Source organism: Canis lupus, chromosome 11, assembly GCF_003254725.2.
Source record: "Canis lupus dingo isolate Sandy chromosome 11, ASM325472v2, whole genome shotgun sequence".
Taxonomy (NCBI): domain Eukaryota; kingdom Metazoa; phylum Chordata; class Mammalia; order Carnivora; family Canidae; genus Canis; species Canis lupus.
In genome coordinates, this window is record NC_064253.1 from 2,531,744 (window position 1) to 2,547,073 (window position 15,330).

The following is a 15,330-nucleotide window of genomic DNA, read 5'->3' on the forward strand; positions in this document are numbered from 1 at the left end:
GGGGTCCACCAGGGTTAATCAGTGTGCCCTCAGGACACCAGCACCCCCAGCTTCTGAACCCACTGAGCTCACATAAGAAGGCAGACAGGACGAAACACCATTATCTGTGGGACAGGATAGTGCACCTGGGGCCCTCAACAGGGCCTCTATGTGCCATCCACCCTGTCTGTACCTTAGGGCCAAAAGGGGAGGTTCACGGCAGGCTCATCCTGTGCCTCCTACCTGTGGAAGGTAGAGAAAGGCCAGAAAAACAGAAAGGAAGGCAGGGCCTGCCTAACGTTCCCTGGGAGAGAGGGCAGGGAGATGGGGGCGCTCCAGACTCCCAGACCCAGTGGGATGCAGTGGAGGACTTAGGAAGAGGAGTCACTCCCACACAGAGCTCTTCTTGGACTAATCTGAGGTGTCCACCCTGCCAGTATCCCCTGCGCACTCCATGGATTCAGTCAAGAGGCAGGTTTCTCAGGGCTGCCCCCACTGCACCCACCCTTTCACCCCCACATTAGTGGAGAGGGCCAGGGACAGTCCCTAGTCAGTCACTTCTGTTCTTCAGCAGGCTCTGGGCAGGGACAGACACAAGGAGCAGTGGTCAGTGGGCCATCTCTCCTGTTAGAAATCTACTCCTTGCCACTTGGTCCATTTTCCTGTCTGCTCCATGGCCAGGTTTTAAAGTGGAAGGGGCCCCGTGCATGAGCACCTCCCAGGGCATGCACTTATGAGCAGTTTGTGTGAAGGTGAAACCCCTGGAGCTACGCGCACAGGGGCCCTGAAAATGGACCCTCAGTGTCTCCCTCCCACCGTCCAGCACATCATGTAGGGCATCTAAAGTTCCAGCTTACAACCCGACACCAATAATACAAGGCTCGAGGCCCATGGGGTGGTAAGCAGGATGAAACACTCTCTTGATTCTCTGGGTTCTTATTAGAGCCCCACACCTCAGGGCTGAAGGTGGACAGGGTGAGGCTGAAAGTAGACTGGATGAGTGTGGATCTGGGATGAGGTCCCCAGTTTGGTAGGGGTGGTTCCCTGACATTTAGAGCAGCCTGTTGTCCATGGGCCCCAATGCAGTTGGCTCTGAGTGGCCCTATCTGAGGCCCGTGCCATGGGCTGACCTGGATCCTGGAGTTAGACATCTTCCCTGCTGCTCTCTGCTATTGTGGGGCTGTGGGCTAGAGTGTGATGGTCTCAAGCTTGTCCCTCCATCTGCATAAGAGAGTCCCTTCCTGACCCATGGGGCTGCTGTGAAGAATACATAGGGATGTCCTTAAAGCCCTGATGCTCCATGCTGCCAATGCCATCTTCATTGTCGACAATGGGGGTCTTTCCCCATCCTGCTGCTGCTGAGGGTGTCTGAAGAATTCTTTCTCTTAAGAAGGTGGCTTTGTGGCAGCCTGGGTGGCTCAGCGGTTTAGCGCCGCCTTCAGCCCAGGGTATGATCCTGGAGACCCGAGATTGAGTACCGCGTCAGGCTCCCTGCATGGAGCCTGCTTCTCCCTCTGCCTGTGTCTCTGCCTCTCTCTCTCTCTCTCTCTGTCAAATAAATAAATAAATAAATAAATAAATAAATAAATAAATAGAAGGTGGCCTACCCTGCACTGCCACCCTGAGTTGTGGTGTCAGCTGGGAGGAGCCATGTATCTTGGCCCCATCCCCTCTGTGTGACTGGTCCCAAGTGGGGCCAGGAGGGGTGCAGGTAGTGGTGGGGGACCAGGGGACTGTCCCTGGGCTGGGGGTGGGGCTTGGACAGGCAGCTGTGAGTTCCTACATCTCAATGATGGCCTGGCAGGAGAGGGCCTCTGGCAGGGCTGGGCCACATCCCACACCTTCTAGTGCATATTGGCACAGAGCCCCTCTTAAAGCACTAGGACCCCTCCCTGCATCATCCTCAGCCACTGTGCATGACATGGGCCTCAGCATAGGAATCTGAGGTTGGCAGCTGAAGAGAAATGCCTTGGAACTTGGATTCGGAGAACCAATGAGGAACTGGTTCCTGGGAAATCATGAGCTAGGGCCAAAGCAGAGGGGGTGGGGACAGGTGTAGGGACCCCTAGGGTGAGGAGGGAGTGGACTTTGTAGGTCAGGGAGAAGCAGGCCCTTCTCTTGGCTTGGGCCTGGGTGTACACAGCTGCCACGGCCTGAGGTAGGTAGTACAGCTGGAGTTGTGGGTATGGGTGGTGGAAGTGGTTTAGTTTAGTGGTTTAATCCTGGAATTCTGTGTGGAGTACCTGAGGGCCTTCCCAGGAGTGATGCCCAGGAGGCTGCCGGATGTCCAAATCCAGGACTCAGGAGTATGAAGGAAGCTGGCGATGGGATTCCCTGGCCTCTGATACACTTGTACAAGATGTACATGGAGGGGAAGCCCCCAGGCCCCTGGCCCCCGACAATGGCCATCAGCATCCTGCTTGCCAGCCTCCCGCTTCCCCCACATTTAAAATGAAATCCCAGGGAATCCTCCCTTCTGTTGGGACCTGTGGGTGTCTGTGTTTTGTTCTGAAGTTCACAGTAAATATTTTCATTACGCGATCTGCCAGTCTCTCCATTGTATCCTGCCATCTGGCCGCTGTGTGCTGGGGAGCGGTAGTGAGGAGGTAACTCGGGCTTAGCTCCCCTTCCTGCAGCTGACTGCCCACAGAGAGGATGTTTGGTGCCCTGGAGACTACAGCCGGTCCCAGGGACCCGCCCTGCCGTGGCTGTGCACAGGAGCTCACCAGGGCAGGACACTTTCAGCTCCTGGACAGCAGGGACCTGATTTTTGAAGATGCCCTTGTGCATACCTGCGGGTAGATGGGCTTCAGGAGCTGGCAGGAGGGTGGTGCAGGGCACGCAGGCAGGAGTGGAGGAGCCTAGGCTGTTTGGCTGGTGTGAGGGTAGAGAGCTGAGAAGGGGGTGTTCTGCATGAAGGCCGCAGGCGGTGGGCCACTCGAGCTGGGGCCTGCCAGTGTGTGCAGCAGGAGAGCCGGGCTGGTGCTCTTTCTTTGGTCTGGTGCTGCTGCAGGGAGCCTGGGAGGTGCTCAGAGCTCCTGGTCATTCAGCATGGCCCCGCTGGTTTGGGCCCAGCCTCAGTGGCCTCAGTGCCTCTGCCAGGGCTACTGTGGCATCTGGCAGGTCCTCCCACCTCCCAAGGACACATATCTGTGGGGGGCCAAACTAGAGCTTGGCCTCTTTCTCTTGGCCACATCCCTTAAATCCACAGTGGACTTTCCCTGTCCCCGCTCTGTCTGCACTGGGCTCTCTCCAAAAGTAGGAGGCTCAACAGAGTAGCACCAGCTGATGCTAACCGTCTGAAGGTTATGGCTACAAAATCAAACAATGGTGTCTAGCTTACTTTTGACAGTGCATATGACTACATATATATGTGTAGGGCGATGCATTTTAGGATTTTTATGGCTACAAGAGACAGAAGTCCAAATGAATTGATTCAGAGCTGGAAAGCCCAGGGCTATAATGGCTTTAGGCATGGCTGGAGTCGAGACCTAAATGGTGTCACCTGTTCTCTTCATTTCTCAGCTGTGCTTCTCACAGGATGAGAAGGTATCCAGCAGCCCATGGCTCATATTTTACCAGCTTAGCAATCACAGCAAGGAGGAGAGAGCATATCTTTCCATATCCTCCAACAGATGCTTGGCATCAGAGTTCATTGGCTTGCCTGAGCCATGTGGGTGCTTCTGGGGTGAAGCTCCATGGGTATTGGCCACCCCCCTCCCCCGAGCCATGTGGTCTGGGAATAGCAAGGATGGTTCATCAAAGGAAAATCAAGGAGCAGCACCTAAAGAAGCAGCAGGTTGCAAAGTGGTACAACTCCAGGTGGCTGTATAATCTCCAGCAAGGAGGTGGGTGCTGGGCGGGCCAGGATATTCCATGTCCACTGCTGAGGAGCCTCCGTTGCCCCATACCCTGGGAGGGCACATTCTGGGGATAGCCTCAGATGGAAAAACCAAGAAAAATTTCTTTTTGCTTCTCCGGAGCTCCCATTTCTGACCTGAAGCTCTGGAAAAGTTAGCAGGCCTGGGACTGGAGGCAATTTATGGACCTTCCAGCTGTTGTTTCTGAGAGTCATAGAAGCTGTTACAGATGTGACCCTGATGAACGAGCACTGAGGGGCTGGCCCAGCCTCAGGGGCCCCTCCCATGTCTCCCCTCCATCTCGAGTCATTAAAAGACACTGGATGAGCTGCGTCTGCCGGCATTGCAAAAATTAATTCCGATTTGGTCATAAAGTTATAAAGGGCTGGGATGAAATAATCCTAATGAGCTTCTTTTAATAAAGCTCACCAGTGGGGCCCTGTGCTGATGGCCCCCTTGGGGCCGAGCCTGCTTTCTGCTTCCCAGAACCTCCATAGGGCCTGCCTGCTTCCAAACAGGGCGGGCTTTTGCTGTGTCCTGATTATGCTTCTACATAAACATATTTTATCTTAACGATCATCTTTAGGGGAATTTGCAGTCATGGAGGGCTTGTCTCGAGGTTGTTAACAAATGGAGGGGATGACTTTCCTCCAGATGACCTCTCCTGGGTGGGGGCACCAGCATGCTCCTCGAGGCTCCAGGCTGCTGGTACTCAGAACTCTGGTCCCCTGGGCCTGCTCTGCCACTCATGCTGGGGCCTGGTAGTATTTGCAGCAGCAGGGCTGGGCTGGTGCTCTGGCCTGGGTCTTGTTCTGTAAGTGTCACTCCCCCCTTATTTGGAACACTGCCTACAGTCCTGCTTGTTTGGATTTGAGCTTCAGGGACTTCTGAGCACTGGAGAAGTGAGGGCAATTGGTTCTCATTCACTTGCCTGACAATTGAGCAGCAGCATGGCCCCCAGTGAGCACACCTATCCATCCACGTGCTTGCCCAGCAGAGGCTGGGCAGTTCGGGTAGGGGGTCAGGTGGGGGATCTGGAAACCACACTGGCCTAGGAGTCCAGAGGCTGCCCAGAACTGAGATCCTAAAAAAGCATTTAGCTGGGTTTTCTTCTAGCACTTTTGTGACTTCATTTTTATCACTCCAGGCCACCAGTCCACCTGGAATTTGTTTTTGCATACTGTCTGAGGTCAGGATGCCATCTTTTCCTCCATCTATAACCAGTTGTTCCAACATCATTAAAAAAAGAAACCACCTCTCTCCACAACCAGCTAGCTCACCTCTCTTCCCCCTTAGAGAGACCATTCTAAGGTGATCAAAGGGTCTCCTTTGGCCACTGTATATTTTTGCAAAATCAGTGTTGCTTCTTACTTGAGCATGGATGTGTCTAATGGGCATGAATGGTGTTGCATTATATTTCTCACTGATTTTTACTTTCAGCACTCTGTTTCTAAGATCCCTCTGTTGTGTATGTGGATGTCATACTTCTGACCTCCATATAGCACTGTGTGGGGTGCACCTGCCGTATTTTTGCCCCTTCTCTTCCCCTCTGATGACAGCCAGGTTGCCCCCAACTCTTCTAAACCTGCCCAAGCAATGGGGCCATTGCTTCCTTAAGGACCTATGCAAGTATGCCCATTTGCATGCCTTGTTCAGGGCAGTGAAAAATGGCTCACAGGTCAAGGGGTGCTCCAAGGAGGGGCCTGGAATATCCTATGCATATCCTGTGTCTTTATGTAGTGGACCTCAGGAGCACATGGTCAGGACAGGCCAAGTCCTGATGACAGTCTGGGCCAAGCTGCCCTGGGGGTTCTGTCCTTGGTTTAAGAAGACGGCATGATAGAAGCGGGGGTCTTAGTGATGACCATCTGTCTCAGGTCATACTGCTGCAGGACGGCTCAGCTCCCTCCACATCTGGTGCCGAGCTGCCCTCCTGGGCTCCCTCTGTCATCCTCCAAGGGATCCCCTTGTCATCCTGCTTCCTGTATCTGCCATCTTCATTGAAGGAGTGTATCTTTCAGCAGCTTTCTTGAGAAGGAGTGCTAGACAGATAAAACTTTAGAGAATTTATGTGTCTGGAAATATCTCTATTTCACTTTCTTGATGGAGATTTTGTCTGGGCATAGAATTCTATCTGGTGAATAGTCTTGCTTCAGACTTTCAAAGGCTTTGCTCCATTGTTTTCCTCTTTGAATTGGGCAAGTCCGAAGCCATTCTGATTCCAGTGCTTTGTGGGCTCCTCTGTAACTGCTCCCCCCATATACCTCCAATTATCTGTGAAGGCCTGTAGAATCTTCTCTGTTCTGAAATACTATGATGGTGTGCCACAGTGCAGGTCTACTTCCTTCTATGGTCCTAGCCTTATGCCTTCCCATTCTGAGAAATTTTCTTGAATTATTTCATAGTTTCTTTCCCTCTCTGTTTTCCCTTTTCTGTCTTTATGAAGTTTCTGTTGTATGGATGATACACCTCCAGGCTGGTCCTCTAATTTTCTTGACTATTTTCCATGATTATTCAAGTTTCTTTGTCTCATTGTTTTACTTGCTGGAGGATTTCTCAACTTTATCTTCTCAGTCCTCCCACTGAGTTTATAATTTCTGCTGAAATAGTGTTAATCTCAAAGGACCTTTTTCATTATTCCCATCCTATCCTCATTTAATGGATGTAATATCTTCCAGCTCTCTTCTCAGATATTACTGATGATAGATTTCCCACACCTTCCTGTATAGTCTCTTTCTCTTCCACTTTCTTCCTGTTGGAATGTTTGCTTCATCTTGGCCTCCATCTGTCATGTCTGGGGCTGCCCCAGGAGAGGCAGCAACAAAAGAAGTGAGTCGGAGCTTGATGCATGGAGACACAGTGAACCATGGATGGCGATACTGCCTCTTTGTCTTTGGTTGATCAGATTCCCTAGAGAAGACCCTTCCTAATCGCCTGCTGAGGGGGTATAGGCTTGACTTCCAACATTCTGGGAGTGAATTGTGGAAGGGGGCTAGTGCCTCAGCATTGATTTAATCCTTCTGGTTTTAGTTTGGTGCCTCTGCTCTCAACCACACCTGTGCCTGCAGCCCAGAGACCTTCTTTTCCTCCTTTCCGAGAGAGAATGAGCTTCCAGACCAATGCCAATGTTAATTATCAGGGCTGTTCCTGGGGCCTAGTGTATGGGCAGGGGATTTGGCATCAGTCACCAGCTTATTCCAATCTGACCTTCACTGCCACATCCAGAAGCATGTAGTACCTTTGGTGGATTTTACGATGCAGACTTGGTTCTCCTCATTGGCAGCTTGGGGATTCAACTTTCTCAGATATACTCAGTCCATTACTATGAGACCATCTGCTTTCCAGCCTCCAACAGTTCTGTTCATTTTTTCCTCAGCTACTCTCCTTGTCCTTGTAGCCTTGTGATTTAAAAAAAAAAAATCACTTTACCAAAGTTGTAATGGGGTTCAACCTCTCATTTCAACCAGAAGTCCCTGCTATGCTTGGATATGTTTTGGGACTTTGTGTTCAGTACCATTGGTCTGGCTGTCCTGACACCAGTGTCACTGTGCACTAATGTTTTGTAATATTAAACATGTGAACATATTAAACATACAAACGATGTAAACATATTTTGTAATATGTTCGGTTAGTTTGAAAGATAAGTACCTCCCGTTATTATTATTTTTTCAAGATTTTCAAGATTTTTTGGGCTATTCTCTCATAGATAGTCTTTTGGTTACATCTGAGAGTTATTTTGTTGGGTTTTCAGAATCCTCTGATGGAGATTGTGTTAAGTTTGTACATGGATTTAGAGGAGAATCAACTTGTCATCGAGGATAGCATTGTTGTGTCTCCAATTATTGAGGTCTCCCTTTGTACTTTTGGAGGGTTGTAAACTATATCATACCACTCTTTGTGTGGTGTTTATACATTCGTTCTTTTTGTTTATTCCTAGATATTCTGTGGGGTTTGTTGCTATAGTTGATAAGCCCTTTTTCCCATTCTGTTTCCTAGCTATTGTACATGGGATGAGAAACATCTATTCTTGTAGTTTGGTAAAACTGTCCTATAAAACCATCTGGGCTTTTCTTTGACTACTTTCTCAAATTTTTCTCAGGTTTTTCTGATTTCCTAACTGAGCCAGCAATTAGAATTTATATTCTTCATGTCATCTCGACTTATTAAAACTGTCTCTTTAATTTCTGGTATTTGGGATTTGAGGGCATTTCCTCTTCTTGTTTTCTCTGATTTTATCTCATGGTGGTGACCATGGACATGATTTTTGCGTTTTCTTGCTGTCCTAATACATGGTCAAATTTGGGACTTGTTCCGTGTGTGCTTGAAATGAGCATGCTTTCCAGTTGCTGGGCTTAAGCACTAGATCATCTCAGTAATGCAGATCCCTCCCTGACAGCCCTACCTAGTGTTTAATCTAATTCATCTATTGTTTTCTGGAATAAATGTATAAAAATGCACAGAGAGCTGTGGTTTGTCTGTTTTTCCTTAGGAAACAAATTGAAGCTTTGCTGGGTGCATAAAGTTTCATATCTTTTATATCTTCTCAATGCTGTTGATTGGTTTGTCACGTTAATGCCTTGGATTATATTTTATCTCATAAATATGGTTATTTCTGCTTTTTTGTGGTGGTTGTTGTTGATAATTACATGGTACCTCTTTCGTTGCCCCCCGCCCCCATTTGTTTTAACTCTGCCTGGGGCATTTTATCTTAGTTGTGTCATATGTATAGCTAGATTTTGTGCCAGCTCCTCCTCCTCCTGTTGGGCCCTATGTTCCCTCCCATTGCCTCTCTGCCCTGGCTCCTTTTGTTCCCACCCTTGCCATGACTTGTAGGGCACTCAGGAAACTGAGGCACACAAGACCCCATGGCCTCTGTCTTCCAAGATGGGAGAGGCCCTTAATGCCCAAGCAAATTTCACAAATGAGTGGTGTGTTTTAGGAAGGAAGAAAGCAAAATGCTGTCAGGGAGACATTGGGGGAGGGGCACGCCTATTTTAATTAGGATGAAATAAGCCTTGTTCCCCTGGGGAGGTGACCTTTCAGTTGACACCTGAAGGATGAGAAGGAGCAGGTCCAGTGAGAAATGGGGGAACGATGATTCCACGGATAGGGGACAGCAGTCTTCCCTTGTCACTGAGAAGCATCTTCTCAAGGCTGTGTGCACCCCATCCCCCACAGATGTGCAGCCAGCTTTGTGCGAGAGGCAGATGGGGACCAAACGTGTCCCTGAGGCCAGTGCAGGAGGGCTGCAGACCTCCTTCCCTCTGGGCCTTTTGAGGGACTCCTGCTGGGCCTGGTGAGGAGTGCTGACTTTGGGTGGGAGCAGCAGCAGCAGCAGGAAGGGAATCCCAGGTGAAGAGGTCATTGTGGCCCAGTCCTGGCTGTGGGATCTGCAAATACCCAGGGACAGCAAACACGCAGGTGCCCTTCAACCAACAGAATCAGTGCCTGCCACGCAATGCTCCAGAGGCCTTTGCAGACTCAAGACCTGGGGGCTTTCTTCTCCAGGCTAAATGTTTCTGTTTCTACCTGTTTTGGTTCCCCCAACCCATTCCTCTGTACTGGTGAAGTGTGGGGATGGCTCCGGGGCATGTTAACAACATGGGATCCCAGGGGCCAGGGCAGGCCCCAGCTCCTCCCTGGCTTATCTAAATCATTTAATCTTTCTGCTCCATGGGTTCCTTGATGCTAAAATGGGGACAGAAATAAGGATGATGAGGTGCCTTCTCCTCATTATGGGGATCAGATGGCTGCTGGGGTGGCAGAGGTTTGTCCCTGACTCCAGGCCCGGATATGGGGGTTGGTTCAGATGGCACCCTGTGCTCCACTGGCTTTGGATAAGTTTGGCCACTATGACCCACTGATTCCCCTGGAGGACAGATGCTTTGGGATTCCCTGGATCCAATTCTGTTTGCTCTTCTCTTGTCCTTTCCTTGATCATCTGATGTGTCTTGCTTGATCCCCTCTGGAGACTCAAAAACTGAGGGCGGCTCTTGGAAGCTTCTTGCCATGTTACCAATTGCCTGAGACAGGAGCAAAAAAAGCCCCAGTTGCCCTGCAGAAGAGTCCCCCCAACACAGGGCATGCTGGGAACTAAAATCCCTGTGGTTACGCATTAGAAAAATAGGGTTCCGCTACAGATGCCTCCAGTTGGGGGGTGGGGTGGGCTTGGCCTGCAGGGATGCAGTCTTCTGTCTACCGTGGATCAGCCACCCGTGGGAACCAGCAGCCACCGGTGGGTGAGGTGTGTGCGGAGGGCAACAGGAGCCAGGGCAGTGCTGTCCTCACACCTCAGCAGGAGATGGGCAGTGTTGACAGCTTGTTATCCTGGCCTGAGCCAGTAGTGAGGGATAGAGCAAGGGTAGGGTGAACTCTCCGTCACTGTGGCTTAGCACATGGGTTGCAGGCATGCAGGGGGGCTCCAGGGGTTGAGGGGAGCATGGCAGTGAGCTCACCTCTGACCCTAAGGGACCAACAGAAGCAGAGGGCCTCAGGCCAGGGAAGCAACCAAGTGCACATGGACAAGCCCAGAAGGCCAGCACTGGTGTCAGGGAATTACTAGGCAGCTGACCCAGGACCAGACGGGAGCTGAACTCCTTGCAGCAGGACTTGGCTTGAGAGACAGGCCTGCTAGGACCAGGGTGTGGTTGGTCAGGGTCTCTGCATGGTCTGGGCTTCAGGACTGAGCCCATTGCTGGGAAACTGAAGAAATATCCAAGATTGGCACGGTGGAAGGAATGTCAGCCTGGCTGCTGGGTCTGTCAGTGCTCATGTGACCTTGGGCTGTCTTGGCAGACCCCGCCGATCCTGGGGTTGCTCCTATGTCCTGCCAGGCCTGAGCAGGGAGGAGGCTTCCAGGGGCCGGGCTGCAAGGCAGGGTTGTCACCTGCCTCTCCTCATCTGCACTTTGCCCTTGGCCTTAGGTCTTGGGGGAAGGTGTTCTAGAACATAATGTCCAAGTCACCCCCCCCCAAATCATCATAATTAAAGTAATAACTTGAGCAGTAGTAATTATGCTTGAGATAAAATTGTCATTTCTGTTGCATCTTTAAGAAATGTTGCTGTTTTTAATGGACCTGTAACATAAATGTAGCTAAACACTGTGCTTGCTTGACAGAAGCAGCTACAAGATGTGTCCCAGCCAGCTCTGGCTCGGTGGCAGCCCCTTTACCCTCCCACCCACAGGGAATATTGGGAGGGATATACTGCGTGGCAGCTCCCAGGGTTAGGGGCAGGAGCATACTATGATGCCTTTGGGGGGTCAGGAGGGCAGTGAGGGTAGCGGGGCAGGTGGCCTGGGGACGTGGTCCCCGTGTGTCCTACCTCCAGGCATGGCTGTCAATCCGCAGCCTGGTGTTACCTGTTCATCACCTCCTCAAGAGAAGATGGCTCTTCTATATTTTGTTTAACATGAACTCTCCCAATTTTGAAATACTGTCAACCAAATAAGGTCTTTTTAAAACACCACGTGGCCCTAGTATATGCCTCTCTGGTCTGGTTTTGCCCAGGGACCACCTGTCAGTGACCCTTGGCTTGAGAGGGGCAGAGGGTAACATCTAGCCTCTTCTCCAGGGAAGGTTTTTGTTTTTTTTAAATGGAAATTACCATTTTTCTGCTTCTCAAGGTGGTTCTAAAGGTGAGCTGTCCCTGCTTGTTGGAAATGCAAAGAAATAAATGTGTAAAAATAGAGTAGCAATTCCTCGAACCCCCTGTCAGATTTAAGTAGCTGGTGTCTCCTCTGGGAGCGGCAAAGATGGCCTTGAATCATCTCCAGGCAGCCCAGCAGGATGATCAGCTCTGAATGGGCACTGCCTGTATGCCTGCCTTCCCAGTGTCCCCAGCCCTGGAGGAGCCTGGGCAGCATCTGCCAGGTGCGAGCATGTGTGTGGGGGTCAGGGTGCCCTGGGGGATAGCAGGGCTAGAGCAGGGGGCACAAGGACTCCAGGAAGTACAGGAATGCCAGCAGTTGCTCAGCCCTGGCCCGACTTCACCTCCTTTACCTCCTTCACCTCCTTTACCTTCACTTTCCCTTCTTGATAGGTCTGTCCCATGATCGGTGGCAGGTTTGTGCCTCACGCCTAGCAGACAGCAGGTGCAGAGCAGAGAGCTCCTGGCCAACAGTCTGCTGTGCTGGAGTTTCATTAGTCTTTCTGTCTGTAAAGAGGGGACAGCAGTGTACAGCACAGAGGCCCGTTTGTCAGCCCTGGCTGAGGAGACATATGCACAGGGCTGAGTGGTGGGGCAGGACTGGCGGGCAGGCTGCCTCCCTGGACTGGGAGCTGCCACGCTCTTTTCAGAGGCTCCGATCTGCCTCCAGCATCTGCTGTGTGCCACTGTGACATGGAGGGATTTCCTCCTTCTATCTGGAGGAGGCAGCAGACCAGAAGCTTTGGGGACGAGTGAGAATTATTCTGGAAGACTCTTTGTAGAGACATGGTGCTGCCGGGAGCATGGACCCCACCTCCAGTAGCAGAGGCTGCAGGGACTGGACACCATAGCCTGGGTTGGTGATGGCCTGATGACCTGAGATCCCAGGTCCTTCCCAGGGCAGGTGCCTGGGAATGCCAAGGAGAAGCTGGACCCTGGGGTTAGGGCCCCAGCACAGACACAGAGACCAAGACAGGGATGTGGGGGGCTTCCAAAGGCTTTGGCACTGGAACTTAGCAGGCAGTGTGGTCTGGGGCTGCTGGCAATGACAAAGGTCAGCCTGGTCAGCTCAGCTGTGACCCTGAGAGTGCAGACAGGGAAGGGCTGGGAGTGGGAGCTCTAGTCCAGGGTGGGCTCCAGGCCCTGGTGGCAGAGAAGGAGAAGAGAGCTGAGGCAGATCCCACAGCTGTGAAGACAGTGAGATGATATTCTGGGGTCCTTGGCTGAGGCCCCTTGGGCCCCCTCCCTCACCACGGCTGACTTTGGAGAGCTGTCACCAGAGGGCCATGGTCCCTGCACAGTTGAGTCACATAACTACCCATCTCCTCAGCTTGTGTCCAGGGGTAGGCATAATTCACTGGGGAGGGGCGCCAATGGGAGGTATCAACCCTGGAGTGGGGTAGGTGGGCTTGATCCACAGATGAGGGGCCTTCCTTCAGCAGAGGAAGGTTTCAGAAGGGGAGCTGCCTAAGGAATTGGTGTGGGACACATACCATCAGGTCTGGGTCTCAGTCTCCCTGGTTATCATGTGGTGGCCACACTGGGGACACCAGACCTTTGACACCTGAGCAGCCCTTCTTGGGTATTCGAGTATGTGAACAGGTGAAAAGAGCTGGCTCTGGTCATACACTTTCCCAGCTCAGCATCTCAGCTTCTCAGCCTCTCCATTCATCCCTTGGTGTCAGGCCCTAGGCTCTGTGATGGCTGAGGCATTGGTTTGTATGCTTTTGGGTCCGAGCCCATTTGGCATGCACCCTACCCCCTCTGAAACTTGGTTCATTCTTCTGTAAAATGGGGACAGTTTGGGTCCTGTGAGTTTTCAATAATGATGGCCAGGCTGGTGCCGAGTTGCACCCAGCTGGGGTATTGCCATGTTTGGATGTACCTGGTAAGTCTGGGCTGCTACTGCAGACTGTGTCCTCTGTCTTTCTAGGGGCCCTGCTGGGCAGCCTGGATAACCTCAGCCATGCCCTGGGTGTCCTGGAGGAGCATGTCAATGGCTCAAGGCGCAGGACGCGAAGGCATGCTGCCGACGGTGACTACAACATTGAGGTCCTGCTGGGTGTGGATGACTCTGTGGTCCAGTTCCATGGGAAGGAGCATGTGCAGAAATACCTGCTCACACTCATGAACATTGTAAGTAGGAGCCGGTGGCAGGGGTGGAGCAGCGGGGCTGAGGGACAGGTAACCAAGTCCGGGGGCAAGGCCCCCCAAGGCCCCAGTGGAGACGTAGGTCAGGGGCAAGAGGACGCGAACGAGCTGATGGCTGGGCAGAGAGACCTCTGCCCGCCTGTCCACCTTCTTCTCTGCCTGCCTTAGGTGAGTCATCGACTTTCTGGAATTCAGCCCTCTCGTCTACAAGGTGGGGCCCAAGTCAGTTAGATATGCAGAGTGTGTTTTACTTTGGACAGTTGTCACATTTAATCTCATCTTATTTTTGAAAAGTATCTTTAGTGTAGTAATAATAAAGCGACCATGATGCCTACAGTCATTGAGCTCCGATGAGTGACTATGTGCCAGGCGCGTGCTGGGCATTTACCGTGCATTATCATAGGCAGTCTTCACACTAACTCTATGAGACTGCCTTGAAAATATGCACTCCTCTCCAAGCATTACACTGCCTTCCAGCCCAGTTGAGAGTCCTGCTGAAGGAAGGACTGTCTTCTGTAGTCACATCAACTCTTCTGATACCAGATCTATGGGTTTTCTGCACCAAGCGCTTCCGATGCTAACTACCCAGAGTTAACATGGACCCCATGGGGTAAGGGCTCAGTCCCACAGGACTGGCCCAACTACAGTCTGGTTAGAAGACCCAACCAGCGATAAGTCAAAGGAACCCCTCCTCAGTTTCACATGTTTGCGAGAACAGTTCACAGAACTCAGGAAAACCCAACTCACTATCGCTGGTATATTATAAATGATGCAACTCCAGAGTAGTCACATGACAAAGATGCATGGGGCAAGGCAGGTGGGAGGGGGTTGAGAGCTTCCCTGCCCTTTCTGGGAGCACTACACCCCAGCACCTCAGTGTGCTCACTAACCTGGAAACTCTCAGAACTCCATGGTTTAGGGATTTTGCGGAGATTTTATTGGCTGTGGGTGATTGAACTCAATCCCCAGATCCTCTTTCTCCTTAGAAGCCTGAGACAGGGACAGAGGATGGGTGCTGGAAGTTCCAACCTTCTGATTGCGTGGTTGGTGCCTCTGGCAGCGGGCCCTCCATCCTGAAACTATCTAGAGCCCACCAAGAGTCACTTCATTAGCATAAACTCAGGTAACGTTGAAAGAGGCTCATTAGGAATAACAAAACTGCTTCTGTCACCCTGTCCCTGGGACATTACAGGGTTTAGGAGGTCCGAGCCAGGAACTGGGGGGCAGAAACCAGTATATATTTATTATTATGTCACACTTGGGTTGACTCCTGGCCCCACCATTACCTGGTGTGGAGGGTCCCTCTGTCACACATGCCTTGTGCTGCATGAGCCAATAGGAGGAAGGCTTGAACTTTCTCTTGGTCTGGTCAGGTAACTTCATTTTATTCATTTACACCCTCGTGCTCCGACTGTACCCCAACTTTGGATAATAGGATGGTTTGGTTAGTTTCTTGAAAAACCTGAGAAATACAAAAATTCTCTAAATGGAAACATTTTGTCACAGCATAAAAAGGATTTTAGGAGATAAATTGGAGGAGCTGAGGAAGAGTAGTTGGGTCAAGTCCTTTTTCCCCTGTGGCATCCAGCGAGCGTTTATGGGATGTATGCTTGTCCCAGGGCATGCCAGCCAGCCTGGGGCTCAGGGAGAAGGGGGGATGTTTGCCCCTCTAACCGGAGCTCCCCTCCCGCAT

General features: G+C 51.3%; 1 protein-coding gene across 1 annotated transcript in view; it reads left to right on the forward strand.

Moving 5' to 3' along the window:
- The window catches only part of ADAMTS2 (ADAM metallopeptidase with thrombospondin type 1 motif 2), a 224,564-nt gene that overhangs the window by 115,399 nt on the left and 93,835 nt on the right, over window positions 1–15,330 (forward strand). The window contains exon 4 of the mRNA XM_035697210.2: window positions 13,420–13,622. Coding sequence (XP_035553103.2) covers window positions 13,420–13,622 — 203 coding nt within the window. The remainder of the gene's footprint in view (window positions 1–13,419; window positions 13,623–15,330) is intronic.